Genomic DNA, 17,504 nt, shown 5'->3' on the forward strand with positions numbered 1-17,504 from the left:
TAATTTAGGGTTTAGGGTTTAGGGTTCAAAATCTTCTGTAAGCTTTGATTCTAGAGATATAAGTTCAAAATCTTCTACAGGAAAGGAACCATCCAAATGCCTTTGAGATAAAGCTTTTGCAGCATCACTACAAAATTATAAAATCGCTCACCAATTTAATATAGTAGATTATAGTTCATAAAGTTTTCGATGCACCTTAGTGCTTAACACTAGTAGAAAAAGGGCCTATTGTCCCGGTTGGTAAGGGTCTTTTGTCCCGGTTTTTGAACCGGGACTAAAGGGTCGTTACTAATGCCCTAACCCTTTAGTCCCGGTTCTTACACGAACCGGGACAGATGGGCCTCCACGTGGCCGGTGCGGCGAGCCCAGGCAGGAGGGCCTTTGGTCCCGGTTGGTGGCACTAACCGGGATCAATAGGGATCCACGCGTCAGCATTTCAGGGGCTGGGGTTTTTTTTTTGAAAGGGGGGGGGTTGGGGGTTTTGGGGGTTAATTTAGGTGTTTCATATATTGTGTTAGCTAGCTAATTAATAGAGAGAAGTGTCCTCTCTTATCTCCGTGCTTGGTCGACGCTACGTACTATATACGTATGGAGAGGACTAGACACGCTAGCTAGTAATCAAATGAAGGAAACAGAAGATCGTCATGAACATATGCATACAGAGAGAAGTGATATCGACCACCTCTCCTTCTTCGAGAGATTGGTCGAACAACAAGTTCTCGTATATCTATCCGACACTACCGGCTACATATATATAATAATTATCTCTTACAATATACTCTCCTAATTAAATTGTAAGAACACAGGGTCCACATAGTATTCTCCGTTTTCAGCGATCACGTGGTCAAGGAAGAATGCCGCCAATTCCTCTTGAATTGCTCGCATACGATCTGGTGCTAGGAGTTCATCCCGCATCCTAAAGATCTAATTTGAAGAAGGGGGTCAATACATATATATATATATGAATAAATGAAACTCAACACAAATGATGGTAATAAAATAAAATTGTGAATATTATTGCTTACGCACTTCATATTGTTCGTCAGAGTAGCCCCGCTCACAGGACGTGTAGCGGATGGACTCGCAAACGTAGTATCCACAGTAATTATTCCCGGGTTCCTGCCACAACCACTTTACAAGAAATATAGGTCAATCAAACTGATAAGCAAGCATGCTAAATGGTATTGATGAAACTAGCGCTTGAATCACTAGGAGATGCGCGGAACATGCTACTATAGTACTTACTTTCGGGTGTCTAAATTGCAGCTTCTTCGGCAGTCCCGGAGCTTTTTTGGTGAATTTTCTCCAAACCCTGCCAGACAAAGAAAACAATTACTTGATATCAGAAAATGAACAAAGTTGCTGATATGGTGGATAATGATCGATTTAACTTACTTCTCGAGCATTTGAGTCATGTCCGCATAGTCCTGGGGATCTTTTCATCTCGAGTCTAAGACGGTTACTACTCCCTGCTCAAGCTTAATCTCTAGGAGAATATAGTGGAAGCTGCGCACGCATGCATAAGTCATCAATTACATTACTATAACCTGGACTAATAAGGGAAACCGAATATGCACAAGACAGTAACACTCACTTGAAGTTGTAAGGAAACAGTATTATATCTTTGTTTTCATTTATTACCAACGATCGTAGCAAGTTGGCCTCGGTATTTTCGGCATGATATTTAACCTGAGTTGCATCTATGAGATTTGTGTTAATGAACCCAATATCAACTATTTGTCTTTTCTTCAATTCGGCGATCTTCAATCTGCATAATATAGTGAGGATAATTATAAATACATGCAATGAAAGAGCTGACCTATATAGAGAGACTTAATGACAGAAGTAGTACTACTTACAGACAGTAGCAAGTGATCGTTGATTTATCGAGGGCCTTTTGATTGAAAAACTGGAAGAACTCCTCAAATGGAACATTCAACAGTTCAATTCCAACGAGGTCATGCTCCGGTTTAACTCTCAGCGTCAAAGTATTCCTCCCCCCAGACTCTCTGCGGGTTTTCATGTACCAATCATGTAATCTTCGCATCATCGTTGTAGAGATCTTTCATCTTTGACGAGAGGCTTCCCGTAATGGTATTTGTGTTCGTCCACCTCCAAGATATCATAATGTACATCGTCGGGCAGGTAATCTCCAAGATTGCTATAACCGGGCACCATCCTCGGATCATTAGCGACGATGTCGCTAGACACCTTGAGCGGGGGCCACGATTGGTTCGCTTGTTCGCCGAGCTGGGCAATTTTTTTCCCAGCTCGTCGTTCTTTTAACCTTTGATCACTGACAGTACTTCCCGACTGCTCCGCTTCGGCAAATGTCTTTGCAATAATGCGCTCATAGTTGCCTTTCGGCGGAGACTTTGGTGGTTTTGTCAGGGCAGCCAGAGTGCGCTTCGCTTTCACCGGATCTACCTTCTCCTCCGGAGGTGGATGTTTATTTGCTTTCACCCCTTCAAAGAAGTTCGTCACTTCGGCTCGCACGATCTTCGTGGTTTCCTCCTCGGTCCTCTTGTATGGTAACTTCTCTGGAGTCTTCAGAGAAGGACCGAATCTGTATTGCCTCCTGCCTCTGGCTGTACTGCTAGACGCCGGCAAAGCAGACGGAGCGGCTGCGGCTGTCTTCTTTCCTTGCTTACGAGGCGGAGGAGAAGGACTACGACGCGCCGGAGCAGCCGGAGCGGCGGCGGGTCTCTTCTGCCCTTGCTGACGAGGCGGAGAAGGAGGAGGCTGGCTGCTCTGGCGCGCCGACGCAGGCGGAGAAGGAGGCGGAGTGCCGCCACGCGCCGGAGAAGAAGGCTGAGTGCCCTGATCACTCGCCGAAGGAGGAGGCGGAGTGCCGCCACGCGCCGGAGTAGGAGGCTGGGTGCCCTGATCACTCGCCGGAGGAGGAGGCGGAGTGCCCTTACTCGCCGGAGGCGTCCAGTTCGGAAGGTTGATGAGCTCTATCCGCCATAGGCATGGAGTCTTCAGAGCATAACCCAGCCGAGTCTCCCCTTCACCGGTAGGGTGGTCAAGCCGGAGGTCCTCAAATCCCTCCGTTATTTCATTCACCATCACCCTAGCATATCCTTCTGGAATGGCCGGCAGTGGTAGGTTGCGCCTGGTTCAGGAGGTAAAACAGAGCCAACAGCCGCCTTGACTTTGAAGTTCTGCGATTGCGTCATAAGGTGGCAATGTTGAGACTCCGTGATAGCATCCACGGGGTAGCTAGCAGGAGCCGTCAAGACATGCTCCGGCTGAAGCAGCTCGGTGGAAGCCACGCTGCTTCTCCGCTGAGATGGCGGGGTAGCTTCGGGGTAGTTTCGGCATGTCGATTGCCGTCTCGTTCCTCTAGCGCTTGAACCCTTTCGTGCAGCTTCTGAATTTGGGTCTGCTCCACTTTTTTCCTCCTCTCCTGGCTTTTGTAACCACCTGCGTTCGGAAAACCAGCCTTCCACGGAACGGAGCCTGGCGTGCCTCGTGTCCGTCCAGGGTGCTCAGGATTCCTGAGGGCCATTGTGAGCTCGTCGTTCTCTTTGTCTGGAACGAACGTCCCTTCCTGCGCTGCATCGATATAGTGATGAAGCCTCTTGACTGGTATTCTCAAAAGCTCGTCCGTCCAAACGCACCTCCCTGATACAGGGTACAATTTTCCGCCAGCCCTGAAGAACCAAGTCCGGCAACGGTCTGGCCAGTTCATTGAATGTGGTTCGATCCCTTTATCAAGCAGATCATTCTCAGCCTTGGCCCACTTAGGCCGGGCTTTGAGGTAGCCACCTGACCCCGTGCGATGGTGAAGCTTCTTCTTTGCAGCATTCTTCTTGTTTGTCGCTGGCATCTTCTTACTCTTTTCCGATGTCTTGTGGGCCACAAATGCGGGCCAGTGATCTCTGATCTTCTCATACCGGCCGATGAATTCTGGTGTCTCTTCTTTGTTGAAAAACGTTTTCAGCTCATTCTTCCACCTCCTGAATAGGTCTGCCATCTTCTTAAGAGCATGAGACTTGATTAATTGCTCTTTAACTGGCTTCTCCGGATCCTCCTCTGGCGGTAGGGTGAAATTTGCCTTCAGCTCAGTCCAAAGATCATCTTTCTGCATATCATTGACATAAGACACCTCAGGGTCTTCCTTCTTAGGCTTATACCATTGGTGGATGCTGATCGGGATCTTGTCCCTAACAAGAACCCCGCACTGAGCAGCAAATGCATCCTTTGTCCGGATGGGTTCAATCGGTTGGCCGTCGCGCGCGATTACTGTGATCTCAAACCTTTCATCCGAGCGCAACTTTCTCTTCGGGCCTCGTCTCTTTACCGAAGTTGTGCTCGATCCAGAGGGCTAGAAAAAAGAAGAAAGACGAGAGTTAATTAATATGTGTACATACCAAAACAATGAATGCATCAATTAGCTAGTCAGCACAGGCTTAACTAATATATTTACCTGGCCGGACTCTGTTCAGTCACCGGAGCCGTCACCACGGGCTCCTTCTTGCACCAGCATTGGGTCACCGGAGCCATCATAATCATGTCTTTCCTCCTCCACTCTTCGATCACCGTAGCCTGCTTCTTCACCCTGTTCTTCCAGACCATCATTGTCGTTAAGATACGACAAGATATCACCTTCGGCTAAGATTATGTCCCCCAACACCTCTTCTACTTCCTCGTCTCGTCCGTGCTCCATTGTTTCTGCAAATATTACAACATGGCAATTATTACACAAACATGACAGCAGGTGGATATATTAGTGCAAATGTAGACCTAGCTTATTCCGGGTTTGGGGTGGCCTCGCCAACGCTTCAAGGGTAGGGGCGCGGCGGGAGGGGGTAGGAGACCGACATCGTTTTTTTCTAGGGTTTGGGTGTCCTCGAGAGTTTTGGTCGAGCGAGAGGGCCGGGGGGTGCTCCCGTGGTATAAGTTATCACGGTCGAAGTTATCCGGGAGGGGGTTATATTGACAACGACGACATACATACATGGGAAAATAATGTTATCGGGGAGGGGGTAGGTCGAACCCCCCCCCCCCCCTCGTGTTGAAGTTATCGGGACACGGGGTATATCGACAACGACATATCTGATAAAAAATAAGAAGACGAAGAAGAAATAAAAAGAGGAGAAGAAGATATTAATAGAGGAGAAGATTGAAGAAAAAAAGAAGAAAAAAAAGAGGAGAAGAAGAAAGGAATAGAGGAGAAGAAGAGAAAATAGAATATTCTATATAGAGGAGAAGAAGAGAAAATAGAATATTCTATATAGAGGAGAAGAAGAGAAAATAGAATTCTTCTTCTCCTCTTCTTTTTTTTCTTTTTTCTTCTTCTTATTTATTTCTCCTCTTCTTCTCCTTTCTTCCTCTACTTGGTAAATATTCTATGAACATCGTTTCTCATATATATATCAATGCATACATCCATGGATCATCATTGCTCATATATCCATAGTCATATATAAAAACTTTCTGTATATGAACAAAAAAACATTTTTTGACATATTTAGCACATTCTAAATTTTCCTAACTCTTTTACAACCACAAAAATTACTCCAACTTCATGACAGTACCCACACTCCATTTCACCAAAAACCTTCGGATCCATAGTTCAAAATTTTCAAAATTCATTCAAATGAAATTTGAACCAGATTCAAATTCCTTGCTGAAAACCTATTCTAAACCAATCCAAAAATTCTGAAATTTTGCCATCACCTTTGTCTTGCATCAGTACCTCACCACAAAAAATATCATAAATTCTAAAAATGCCCAAAGCCATCTAGCATTTGATCAAACACCCTCTATATGCACTGTTCATATCTGTAAAAAAAATCAGAAATTTCAAAAAATTGGACGGCGTCTTGCTGCTGCTCCACTCCTTCTCGTCTCCTCTCCTTCTGCTCTTCGATGCGTCGGGGCCGGCGGTGACCATGGAGCAGGGGCAGAGAGCAAGGGGCACTCGGGCGCAAGAGCGTCGCTCGATCGGGACCATGGGAAAGGGGGGGCTCACTTCGAGGGGGGGCGGCGATGGCAGGAGTCCGGCGACGAGGACGGCGGGCTCGGGGCGGCACGCGGTGACGGGGACGGCGGTCTCGGGACGGCAGGCGGCGACAGGGACGAGGAGGGGTGGGCTCGGGGAGGCACGCGGCGACGGGGACGACGAGGACGGCGGGCTCAGGGATGCCGGCGACGAGGACGGCGCGGGCTCGGGGAGGCGACGGCGTTGGCGGCGGCGGTGTAGACAGCGAGGTGGAGCAGCCTGACGGCGGGGGGGGGGAGGCAACTGGCGATGAAAACTGAAACTTTTCACAAGTGTTTGTTATATAGTCCAAGCATTAGTCTCGGTTGGTGCCACCAACCGGGACTAATTCCCCCTTTAGTCCCGGTTGGTGCCATCAACCGGGACCAAAGGACATGTGCTGCCCGCGTCGCGGCCAAAGTTTAGTCCCACCTCGCTAGTTGAGAGAGCTCGAGAGTGGTTTATAAGTGCTGCTGCGCCAACCCTCTCGAGCTCCTAACCATTGCAGGCTTACGGGCCTAATTGTCACTGCTATGCCTGATGGGCCTACTGGGCCTTCTGCGGGCCAGAATCCTGGCCCATGGATGGGTTTCTAGTCGTATTCAAGCCGTGGTGGCCTAGTAGGTGGCATAATTTTTATTTTTTGCCTGTTTTTTGTTTTCTTTTTTGCTTTATTTATTTTTTTTGTTTCTACTTACAACAAAAAACTTATTTATTTTATTTTTTTGTTTCTAATTACTTATTTATTTTACTTTATGATAATTCTTTTTGCTATTAAAGTTTCTAACAAAAAAAGTTTTTTATGAAAATTCTTTTTGCTTTCAATGATTTTGAACAGAAAATACTTCGATAATTTTAGTTGCATCAATTTTATATAATTTTAGTTTCAATAATACTAGAGGTTGCTTATAATGTTTTGAACAGAAAATACTTTGATAATTTTAGTTTCATAAATTTTATTTATGTTATTAAAGTTCACTTTATTTTGTTTCTACTTATATATTTTATTAAAGTTTATATTGTTTTGTTTCTAATTACTTATTTATTTTATTTGTTATTTTTCATGCACCATTTTTCGTGCATTTACTGATTATTTTGAGCTATAAGACCCTAAAATTGAAAAGCATTTCAAATGAGCTCTGAAAAGGTTGAAAGTTGGCATGGTATTATCATTTCATCCACATAGCATGTGCAAGAAAGTTGAGAGGGTTACGACAAAAACTGGATGCACTTCGTGTACAAAACGGACAATCTCTTTCGAAGTATCACGATTTCATACGGAAACTCGTCTGTTACAAAGGGATTTCATTTTTTTTTAACTTATTTGAACTCCTGACTTTTTGTGTTTTCAAAATGCACCATTCAAAGCCACATCATCAATTTTCAACCCTTTCTGACTTCATTTGTTATTTTTCATGCATTTATTGATTATTTTGAGCTATAAGACCCTGAAATTGAAAAGCATTTCAAATGAACTCTGAAAAGGTTGAAAGTCACGGGCCAGGTGCTGTGATTGCTGCTCTGCTCCCCGAAAGGATTAATGCCATCCGCGCTTAAACCAAACCATACGTTCCTTGGGTCACCTGCAAACTCATCGCAGTACTTTCTCTCGATTTTTCTCCACTGCGACCCGTCAGTGGGTGCTCTCAACTTCCCGTCTTTCTTACGATCCTCACTGTGCCATCGCATCAACTTGGCATGCTCTTCGTTTCTGAATAGATGTTTGAACCGTGGTATTATAGGAGCATACCACATCACCTTCGCAGGAACCCTCTTCCTGGGGGGCTCGCCGTCAACATCACCAAGGTCATCTCGTCTGATCTTATACCGCAATGCACCGCATACTGGGCATGCGTTCAAATCCTTGTACGCACCACGGTAGAGGATGCAGTCATTAGGGCATGCATGTATCTTCTCCACCTCCAATCCTAGAGGGCATACGACCTTCTTAGCTGCGTACGTACTGTCGGGCAATTTGTTATCCTTTGGAAGCTTCTTCTTCAATATTTTCAGTAGCTTCTCAAATCCTTTGTCAGGCACAGCATTCTCTGCCTTCCACTGCAGCAATTCCAGTATGGTACCGAGCTTTGTGTTGCCATCTTCGCAATTGGGGTACAACCCTTTTTTGTGATCCTCTAACATGCGATCGAACTTCAGCTTCTCCTTTTGACTTTCGCATTGCGTCCTTGCATCGACAATGACCCGGCGGAGATCATCATCATCGGGCACTGGTTCCTCTTGATCTTCAGCAGCTTCCCCCGTTGCAGCATCATTGGACACATCGTCTGGTTTCTCTTGATCTTCAGCAGCTTCCCCCGTTGCAGCATCACCGTATTCAGGGGGCACATAGTTTTCATCGTCCTCTTCTTCTTCGCCGTCTTCCATCATAACCCCTATTTCTCCGTGCCTCGTCCAAACATTATAGTGTGGCATGAAACCCTTGTAAAGCATGTGGGTGTGAAGGATTTTCCGGTCAGAGTAAGACTTCGTATTCCCACATGTAGGGCATGGACTACACATAAAACCATTCTGCTTGTTTGCCTCAGCCACTTCCAGAAAATCATGCACGCCCTTAATGTACTCGAAGGTGTGTCTGTCACCGTACATCCATTGCCGGTTCATCTGCGTGCATTATATATAATTAAGTGTGTCAAAAACCATTACAGAACATCATGAATAGATAATTAAGTGACCAAATTAATAGAAGTTCATCATCACATTAAAACCAAAGTACATACATAGTTCTCATCTAACAACATATAGCTCTCCAGAGCATCTAATTAATTAAACCATACATTGAAACTATGTAAAACATTTTAATGCGAAAACAAATGCGATCATAATCGCAACCAAGGTAACAATTGATCCAACGGCATAATGATACCAAGCCTCGGTATGAATGGCATATTTTCTAATCTTTCTAATCTTCAAGCGCATTGCATCCATCTTGATCTTGTGATCATTGACGACATCCGCAAGATGCAACTCCAATATCATCTTCTCCTCCTCAATTTTTTTTATTTTTTCCTTCAAGAAATTGTTTTCTTCTTCAACTAAATTTAACCTCTCGACAATAGGGTCGGTTGGAATTTCCGGTTCACATACCTCCTAGATAAATAAAATCTAAGTCACGTTGGTCGGCATAATTTTCATAAACAATAAATGAACCAATAGTTATAAAGATAATATATACCACATCCGAATCATAGACAGGACGAGGGCCGACGGGGGCGGATACCAAAACCATCGCACTATATAATAACAAGCAATAAAATAGTAAGAAAATTAGACAAGTATCTATCTAAAGTAAGAATTTTTTTCGTTCAGAAAGAAGATAAGAACAAGAGGCTCACCATGGTGGTGCCGGCGACGAGATCGGTGCGGGCGATCGACGGCGGTGAAGACGGGAATGGGACGTGACGGGCCGCTAAACCTAGACAAATCTCGAGGAAAATGGAGCTTTGAGGTCGAGCTTCGAGAGGAGAAAGCTTAACTAGTGTGGCTCGGGCATTTTATCGAAGACCTCATGTGCATAGGAGGTGAGCTAGAGCACCACAAAGCCCTCCCCTCGCCGGCTAGAGAAAAACAGAGCACTGGAGTGCTCTGCTCGCGGGCGAGGGGTATATATAGGCACCTCATTGGTCCCGGTTCATGGCATGAACCGGGACTATAGGGCAGCCTGTGGTCCCGGTTCAAGCCACCAACCGGGACCAATGGTGGTAGGCCAGGAGCGAGGCCCATTGGTCCCGGTTCGTCCCATCAACCGGGACCAAAGGGGCCAGACGAACCGGGACCAATGCCCCCACGAGGCCCGGCAGGCCCCTGGCCTCACGAACCGGGACCAGTGCCCCCATTGGTCCCGGTTCTGGACTGAACCGGGACTAATGGGCTGACCCGGCCTGAACCAAAGCCCCCTTTTCTACTAGTGTAATCCTGATTCAGTAGGCACCATACCATACCCCTAATATTCCTAATTCAACACTAACATCACAGTTCCTAAGTTTGAATGCCAGACTAATATTTTTCCCGTCGGGAGCAAGGAAAGGGAGTAATCTCATAATCCATACAAACTCCACAAGACCGGATTACAAATGTGAGAAACGATTCTTACTAAAGCGGCGATGGCCCTGCCACAATCATAGACTGAAGATTGGCGTCGGCGGTGGGCATCCACGGCGAAGGAAAAAGGGGATTAGGGCATATATTTTTATTGACTAGGGCATTGTGCACTACCTTTTTTTCTACCTGAGGCGCTTCACCACGCGCTGGGCCACACCCAATATCTTAGCTTGGGCTCTGTTCGCTAGTAGGCCCGTGCGAACGCAAGAAGAAAACATAACAGCGCAATAATCGTGTGGTCATCGTCCGCTACCTTCGAATTGCTGCATGATGTTGCGTCGTCACTACATGCATAGATAATCTGCCCTGCGTCCTGGCCGGAGGGGGCCCCTGATTTGGGGGGGAGGGGGTGCTTCTATATCTCGTGTCACGCGAGAGAAAGTTGTCCATCATTGAAGCGCCTACTACTTGCGCGAGCAGATGGGCTGGCCCCGTGCGTGGGAGTTTTTTTTATGTTCTTGTTTTTTGCTTTATTTTTTGTACTTTCTTTATACTTTAAATACTCTACATAAACACTCTTCAAAAACACATTTCAAAAATGTTGAACAAGTGTTTGAAAAATGTTGAATAAGTATTATAAATGTTGAACAAGTATTTGAAAAATGTTGAATGGGTATTTAAAAATGTTGGACAAGTATTTTAAGAATGTTGAACAAGTATTTGAAAAATGTTGAACATGTGTACAATAGTTGAAAAATGTTGAACATGTGTACAAAAATGTTGAACAAGTATTTAAAAAATATTGAGTAAGTACTTAAAAATGCCATGCAAGTATTCGAAAAAATGTTGATCATGTATATAAGAATGAATGAAAAACACAAAGAAACAAAAATAATACAAAAATAAAAACAAAGAAACAAATACAAAAAAAGAAGAAGAAACAAAAAACAAAAGAAAAAAAATGGAGAATACCGGCGCGACTTACTTCAAGTAGGTCGTGCCCTTGTACATATCACGAACTGTGTGTGGGCGAGGTGGCTAGTCAAGCTTGCTACATTTGAAGCGACCGGGGATAGCTGGCGCCCCTATGTCTCGCATTAAGCGACACATGAGCGAACCCCTCGCCAAAGGGAACCGCCAATTGGGCCGGCCCACGCAGGCAGGAAACACCAGCCTGTTTTCTGTTTTATTTTTTACGTTTTTTTTTGTTTTTTGCTTTCTTTTTTACTTTTGTTTCCACTTTAAAATAATATATATATATATATATATATATATATATATATATATATATATATATATAAAAGACACTCTTCAAAAAATATTTGAAAAATAATGAACAAGTATTTGAAAAACAAATGTTGAACAAGTATTTGAAAAAAATTCTAAACAAGTATTTGAACAATGTTGATCATGTATATAGAAATGTTGAACAAGTATTTTATAAATGTTGAAGTATTTCAAAATGTTAAAAGGGTATTTGAAAAAAATTTGAATAAGTATTTGAAAAAATGTTGTTCATGTATGAAAAAAATGTTGAACAAGTATTTGAAAAATGTTGAACAAGTATATAAGAATATAGAATGAGAAACAAGGAATGAAAAAAAACCGAAGAAAAAAACAAAGAACGAAAGAAAGAAAGAATGTAGAATGAAAAAACCGTGAAAAAAACAAAGAGAAACCAAAAGAAAAACGAATTGTAATAATGAAAAAAGGAAAGCCAGAGAAACATAAGAAGATCAGACAAAGAACGAAAGAAACCCCTCGCGCCCTAGTGGGCCGGCGCGATTAGTGCAAACGCTCCAGCGAGAGAGACCTTCGGAGTCGCTGAATGCGAGAAATAGTCCTCGCGGATTCCCCTCCCTCCCTAGGCCGGGCGTGGCGACTAAGATTCTGGAATTATAAATAAAATATTTGAAACAACACAAGACATCGTAAAAAACCATGTAAATTACAACCATACTCTCAGAGAACCAAATAAACTCAATCTTATTACTACGTGTGTAGGCACACTCATATCTGTACACATAACTCCACCACCTTACCAAGAGGCGAATCTCGCCATGTTACAGCTGTGCCATTTTTTCATGCATGGCAATTAACTGGGGTTCTGATGGGTTTCCTGGAAAAGAAACGTTATTTCAGATTTTCTAGTTTTATCTAGCACAGATAAACAAAGCAGGGTGTTTGGTCTAGTGGTATGATTCTCGCTTCGGGTGCGAGAGGTCGTGAGTTCGATTCTCGCAACACCCCAATTTTTCTTTTTCTTTTTTCTTTTTTTTTGCATAAGCACTGATCTTTTTTTTTAAACAGGTTTCGTTCGTCGTCGGCCGCAGTCGCAGAGCCTCGCACGAGGAGAGGGGCCGGCCAACGGCCCTGCCATGCAGCCGATCGGTGGTGACTTCAGCGTTGCCACCGGCAGGAGCAGAGCGGCCATGCCCATGCATGCCGCCCGCTGGCACGCACGCACATGCTCCGTCCCAGAGCACCTTTTGCATGCAGAATCAAGCCTCGACGATACGCCGGAGACCCCGTAGGCCCATGCGCCCAGAGTGGCCGATGCCACGCCACAGGACAAGCTTTGCATTGCGCACGCACTGCATGGCATGGGGTCAAATCTCCCAAAAGAAATCTGTACCGGCCCTCCTCCCCTCTTGCTGTTGCATGACATGATTCAAACCCATCCAATCCATCCATGAGCTAAAATTGTGTAAATGTTTGGAACACCCGAGACGACGACGACGAACCGGAGCGCGAAATTCGCCCTGCCCAAGGTTTTCGACAGACTGTGTCTAATGAGGATGGCCGGTTCCATCACAAAAGTCAATATGCGGATGAGAAGTAGAGTACTACTATAACAGAATGTATCAACCAGCTACATACAGCTCGCTCACCTGGCCCAGCATTGGGCACGTCGGGAGGTTGGGAGATTGTCCATCTCTAGGTAGTGATCTTATGGTCTCATCATTCACGGCTCGAATATCAACGGTGTACCGTGGCGAGGTCAGGGAATTTTATTGGGCGCCGTCCGTGGCCATTCGATTTTCAAACGGATTTACGCAGCTCGGCTCCGGCACTGAAGTTCTTCCGTGGGGTTGCTTGTCGGCACTAATCTCACCAGAGGGATGAGCAGGTACTCCGCGTAGAACAGCTGCGGAGCCACGTGAGAGAGGAGTGAATGTGAGTTAACAGGATACACAAGGCGCAGAAGGTGAACTGATTGAATGTATTTGGACGGTACAAGGAATTTTATTTAAGCAGGATGCAGCGAAAGATCAGTGAATGGGTGATGTCAGCACTTACCCTCGTAACACCGAGTGGCCCAGAGAGTATCTCTTTTATCGTGAGAGGAGCAAATCTCAGTCCTGAACTATCGCTATCGAGACATACGTTTCCAGTATACTCATAAGTCACCTTTATTTACACATCCACATACGGAGTGACATGTGGTAAAGCCCGAAGTAACCATCCGGTATGTTGGTATGCAATATTCTCATGGTTTAAGGAACAATGCAAACGTGAACAAGTTATATGAAGTACTGATAAGTAACATAGCAACAATTACATCTCTCGGTAATTCGTAAGTTGGGTCTATCCAACTCCGTTGTAATCATGACAACGGTGTTCTCATATATTGATAGCATTTTTGTTACATTAACAATGCTCATGATCAGGAAAACAAGATCATCATTAATACATGAGATAGTCTTAGAAGCTAGACGAGGGATCACTTGGTGTTTATATTTTCACACATGTATTTGGTTTTTCCTATGAATCTCATATTCAATAACCAATACAATTGTAGCATAGAAACATGACTTAATAATAAACATGAAAATATAATAGTACATTCATTATTGCCTCTAGGGCATATTTCCAACACAGTTAACTACTTAATACCAAACTAAACAAGGGGACGACGCTAGATTTCACCACTTCCTTGCCAGATGCTTCCCCTTGGAGTCTCGGCGGTTGGACTCGGCGTATGCATCGGCGGCTCTGGGCTCGTCGTCACCGTCACTTTCCGAAGCAGAGGGGGAGGAGCACGAGATGACGATGCTCTCCATGCATCAGGCGACGTGGGTATGCTCCTCTTGGAGCCGTGCGGCTCTATCCGCTGCCGTCGCCCGCCCCATCGCCGTTGAACATGGCGGGCGAGGAGTGGATTTTGGGGAGAAGAAGTGGATTTGGTGGAGAAGCGGACAGGCCGAGTGAGGACAGACTGAGTTTGACTAGGGTTTACTCGTTGTCGTCAGATATTTGTGGGGGCAGGAGTGGGGTCGTTGCGGGCCATAGTGGGCCAGGTCGACGTGGCGGACGGCCCATATCCGTCCTAAATTTGGACTGAATATGAGGGATGTCATTCAGTCGGGTCATTTGAGATTGGTTTGAGGCGCCCGGGTGGGTCTGGTTTTTCTTTTACCCGACCGGGTTTTTTTAAAGCGTGTTCGCCCCTTCCCCCTTTGCTCCTTCCGAATCCCCAGCTGGCCACCGCTATCCATCGCCCAAGCACTAACCTTAATCGATCAAATCCCTCCGGTCCAGCCATGCCGCCGCCGTCGTCGACGGAGCGGTGGTCAATCTTGGCTCGAATCCCTAAAGTTGTGAAGGACAAGGAGGCAAAGCGCACCTTCCTGCCGGAGGCGGTGCGGTCCGTCTGGCGTCCGAACGTGGTGGCGAACGCGCAACTCCTCTGTTGGCGCGCTGAGCATAGGGACGCACCATGGGCCTCGTCCGACCAGAACATGGAGGTAGCGGGCGCGACGATGGACGTCGGCGAGGCGGAGTCACATTCTACGGCGCCCCGTATGGTGCAACACTCCAGGCACCGCAACCGCGTCATGGTGGACGTCCCAGGCTCGTCCCAGGACGGATCCATCATAAATCTGATGCCAACCAGTACCGTTCGGGTTCCGAGCTCCGACGAGGAAGAGTAGGGCATGGGAGAGGCGGATGACTTGAGTCTCGTGAGCCGGCTCGTGTCTCATGCCCTACTCTAACTTGCCGTGACCGGCCCAACACTCTGCGAGGCGCAGCTGGGCGCTGGACGGAGCTCTGCTCAAAAATCGCTACGTTGCATCTAATAATATAGATTTGAGTTACTAATTTGAGGTATCCGGATGTGAAATGCATTACTTAAGACGTGACCGGTCAATGTTTGAGGGGTCATATTTGCCCAATCACGGCTGCTCTAACCCTAATCAATCAAATCCCTCCGGTCCAGCCATGCCGCCGCCGCCGGAGCGGTGGTCCATCCTGGCTCGAATCCCTAAAGTTGTGAAGGACAAGGAGGCGAAGCGCACCTTCCCGCCGGGCGCCGACGTCTCCGTCGCCTGCGACGAGCCCCCGCGCGCCTCAATCCTCACCGCGCCGTTCCGCATCTCCCCGCCGCCCTGCCTCCCCAGCTACCCCTACGTCGCCGCCGCGGACTCCTCCGGCCTGCTCCTCCTCCGCGCCACGGAGCCCGGCGGAGAGGTCACCCACCACCTCTGCCACGCGCGCACAGGCGAGGCCACCTGCCTCCGCGAGCACGACTGCCCCATGGGCTTCGACGGCGCCAACGTCGGCCTAATGGCGAGTCGCGACAGCTGCGTGGTCGCCGAGCTCCAGCCCTCCGGCGACGGCTCCGGCCGCGCCACGCTCCTCCGCTACACGGTGGGGCAGTACAAGTGGGCCGTGACGGAGCTCGCCTACTCGCCGCCGCTGCACCGGCAGTGGTTCTGCGCGGGGGTCGTCTCCCACGGAGGGATGCTCTGGTGGGTGGAGCTCTCGTACGGCCTCCTCGCCTGCGACCCCTACTCGTACAAGCCGGAGCTGGTACACGTCCCGCTTCCGGCGGTCATCGACCCGCTTCCGGGAAAAGTGGCAAACTTGGCCAACAGGGGCTCCCACAGCTGCGTGAAGGCGAGCAGCGGAAGGCAGTTCACATCTTGCACGGTCACAATGTTGAGAGAGGGATAAGAGCTATTTTGAAGATACCCTGCTTAAACAAATCGATTTCCTTAATATTAGTATATGGACATAGCTGCTATTGCACAATGCATGGTACCACTTATCTTGCATGGGGAATTGCTATCTTTTAAGCTATAGTGTTTGTTTCCGTAGAACGTTGTTTGACAGACACGTACTTACCTTTGTTGTAAGCATACATACATAGTTTGCTCGCCCTGGCACACATTTAACCGTTGTAATTTGAGTCTATTCTTTCAAGGGTCTGACCCTGACTCTGTCCCGACATGCTTGAGGGAGGAGAAGGAGATCGCCGCGCGGAGCAGGTGACGCTACTTGACTCTTACGGAGTACATTCTTGTGCATAATGCATAACCTTGGCCTCTCTTTTTCGTAAGGCCTAATACAATTTTATTCTTTTGATTCAGCTGGGCTACTGTCATGCCCTTCCGACGTAAAACTGCTACTTACCATTACGATCCATATTCACCTGTTCCCGATGGTTGAGAGCTTATTTTCATTTTCTCTGGTTTATTTCAGATAAATTACAGAAGAAGTATCGTTATAATTTAATCATGCGGCAGCAGCACAGAATAATGATGAAGAAAGAAACCCGCTTTGCAAGGAGGCCACAGATATCGCCAAAAGGCAAAAGAGTAGGCCATAGGCGTGGGCAAGCTGCATGGTGCATCTCTCATGCAGTCTCTAAGTACAAAAAAATTCGGATCTAAAGATTGGAAACTAATCTTGATGTATCAGTATATATTGAGTGGTACATCAATGAACATTGCTTGAATTCCTGCCTTTTTTTACATAATTCGCATTTAGGCCTTTGGGTGGTGCATGAGTGAACATTGCCTGAACTTTTTCACTTAGGCCTCTTACAGTGCTAGGTGTTTAGGGAGGTGCTTAGAAAAATAAACCAGGTTAATTAGTGCCTATTTCTAAGGAGACGCCTAATTAAGCGCCTGCCCTATGCAACAAATAAGCACCAGTGCTTAAAGAAAGACTGATTTATTTCTCCAAGCGCCTCTCAAGCACTTTGCATTGTACAAGGCCTTATTTATCTTGTAGGGTAGTTTCGTATCTGTAACTGTAACTCTGTTTGCTTTCATTTGTAAGCTCATATGGTCGTTTCTGGAGCAGCTGCATGTATGTAATGTTGAGGTTTCATGTAAAAGTTGTAATGCTTAAGTTTCCTATGAGGTTTCAGAATGGATACTTTGATGCAACTCAGTGTGTTACACGGTGCATGTACATCCTTGGAAACTCACAGGAGGAGAAACAGACCCAGACCAGAGACGAGAGGCATCTAATTGGTGCTGACTTGAGCATTACGAATACACGCCCAGCCTCTTTATTAGCAGAAAACCTGGCTATATGCACACAATAGATATACTTTTGTGTTGGAACAAAACCTTTAGTTTTCACGAGCGAAACATTGATCCCGAGAACACTTTTCACAAAGAAAACATTAAGGTTTTTCCAACCACCAAGATATGTTGCGTTG

General features: G+C 46.2%; 1 protein-coding gene and 1 non-coding gene across 2 annotated transcripts; both read left to right on the top strand.

The window, feature by feature from the left end:
* The first annotated feature begins 12,226 nt into the window (after positions 1 to 12,226).
* TRNAP-CGG (transfer RNA proline (anticodon CGG)) lies at positions 12,227 to 12,298 on the top strand. The gene has a single exon. It is a non-coding gene; the product is annotated as a tRNA-Pro (tRNA).
* A 2,789-nt stretch (positions 12,299 to 15,087) lies between these two features.
* Positions 15,088 to 16,804, top strand: LOC109781123 (uncharacterized). Its single transcript, XM_020339713.4, has 2 exons — positions 15,088 to 16,320; positions 16,535 to 16,804. Exon 1 carries the CDS (start codon positions 15,173 to 15,175, stop codon positions 16,004 to 16,006), a length of 834 nt encoding a protein of 277 aa, XP_020195302.2. The 5' UTR covers positions 15,088 to 15,172; the 3' UTR covers positions 16,007 to 16,320; positions 16,535 to 16,804.
* The last annotated feature ends 700 nt before the right edge of the window (positions 16,805 to 17,504 follow it).

This window comes from Aegilops tauschii, chromosome 7 (assembly GCF_002575655.3).
Source record: "Aegilops tauschii subsp. strangulata cultivar AL8/78 chromosome 7, Aet v6.0, whole genome shotgun sequence".
Classification (NCBI taxonomy): domain Eukaryota; kingdom Viridiplantae; phylum Streptophyta; class Magnoliopsida; order Poales; family Poaceae; genus Aegilops; species Aegilops tauschii.

What these genes read in the sequence shown, in the direction of transcription:
- LOC109781123 (XM_020339713.4), top strand. Translation starts at nt 15,173, where the DNA reads ATGCATTACTTAAGACGTGACCGGTCAATGTTTGAGGGGTCATATTTG.